Consider the following 627-nt stretch of genomic DNA (forward strand, 5'->3'; position numbering starts at 1 on the left):
CGTTCCCTCAGTGCGGCTGGGTCCGAATCCCTGGAATTCCCTCCCTAAGGGACGCTGTGGGTCTTACCCTACAGCACATGGTCTGCAGCGGTTCAAGGAGGCAGCTCACCCCCACCTTCTCAAGGGGAGGGGGGCAAGTAGGGTCGAGGCGATAAACGCTGGGCCCTTACCTGGGGGGGGAAGAGTTTGCCCAGGCTGGGGTCGTTGCTGACCTCCTTGTTGAGTGCGTTCTCACTTGAACAGTTCTCTGCTCCGGCCAGGCACGGAGCATCATCCATGGAGCTGTCGATCTCATAGTGAATGTATTTACAGGTGTCCATGTGGAAACAGGTATTGAGGAAGGAGCAGTCCCCCAGAGCCTTATCTGTGTGCTTGTTAATGATTCGTCTGCAGCGGCGGGGGGGAGACACAGAGCGAGGGAGGGTGGGTAGGAGGAAGACAGGCAGAGAGAGACGGAGAGAGGGGGAGAGAGACGGCGAGAGGGGGAGAGAGACGGCGAGAGAGAGAGACAGCGAGAGAGAGACAGCGAGAGAGAGAGACAGCGAGACAGACAGCGAGAGAAAGAGACAGCGAGAGAGAGAGACAGCGAGAGAGAGCCAGACAGCAAGAGAGACGGCGAGAGAGAGA

At 58.5% G+C, this 627-nt stretch overlaps 1 protein-coding gene across 1 annotated transcript in view; it reads right to left on the reverse strand.

The window, feature by feature from the left end:
• The window catches only part of mettl3 (methyltransferase like 3), a gene marked incomplete at its 5' end in the record, with an annotated part of 4,831 nt that overhangs the window by 2,210 nt on the left and 1,994 nt on the right, over nucleotides 1-627 (reverse strand). Inside the window, one exon of the mRNA XM_048594802.1 lies at nucleotides 165-387. Within this exon, the coding sequence (XP_048450759.1) occupies nucleotides 165-387 (223 nt within the window). The remainder of the gene's footprint in view (nucleotides 1-164; nucleotides 388-627) is intronic.

The sequence above is a fragment of the Rhincodon typus genome, unplaced genomic scaffold (genome assembly GCF_021869965.1).
Source record: "Rhincodon typus isolate 14 unplaced genomic scaffold, sRhiTyp1.1 hic_rhity00014963, whole genome shotgun sequence".
Taxonomy (NCBI): Eukaryota; Metazoa; Chordata; class Chondrichthyes; order Orectolobiformes; family Rhincodontidae; genus Rhincodon; species Rhincodon typus.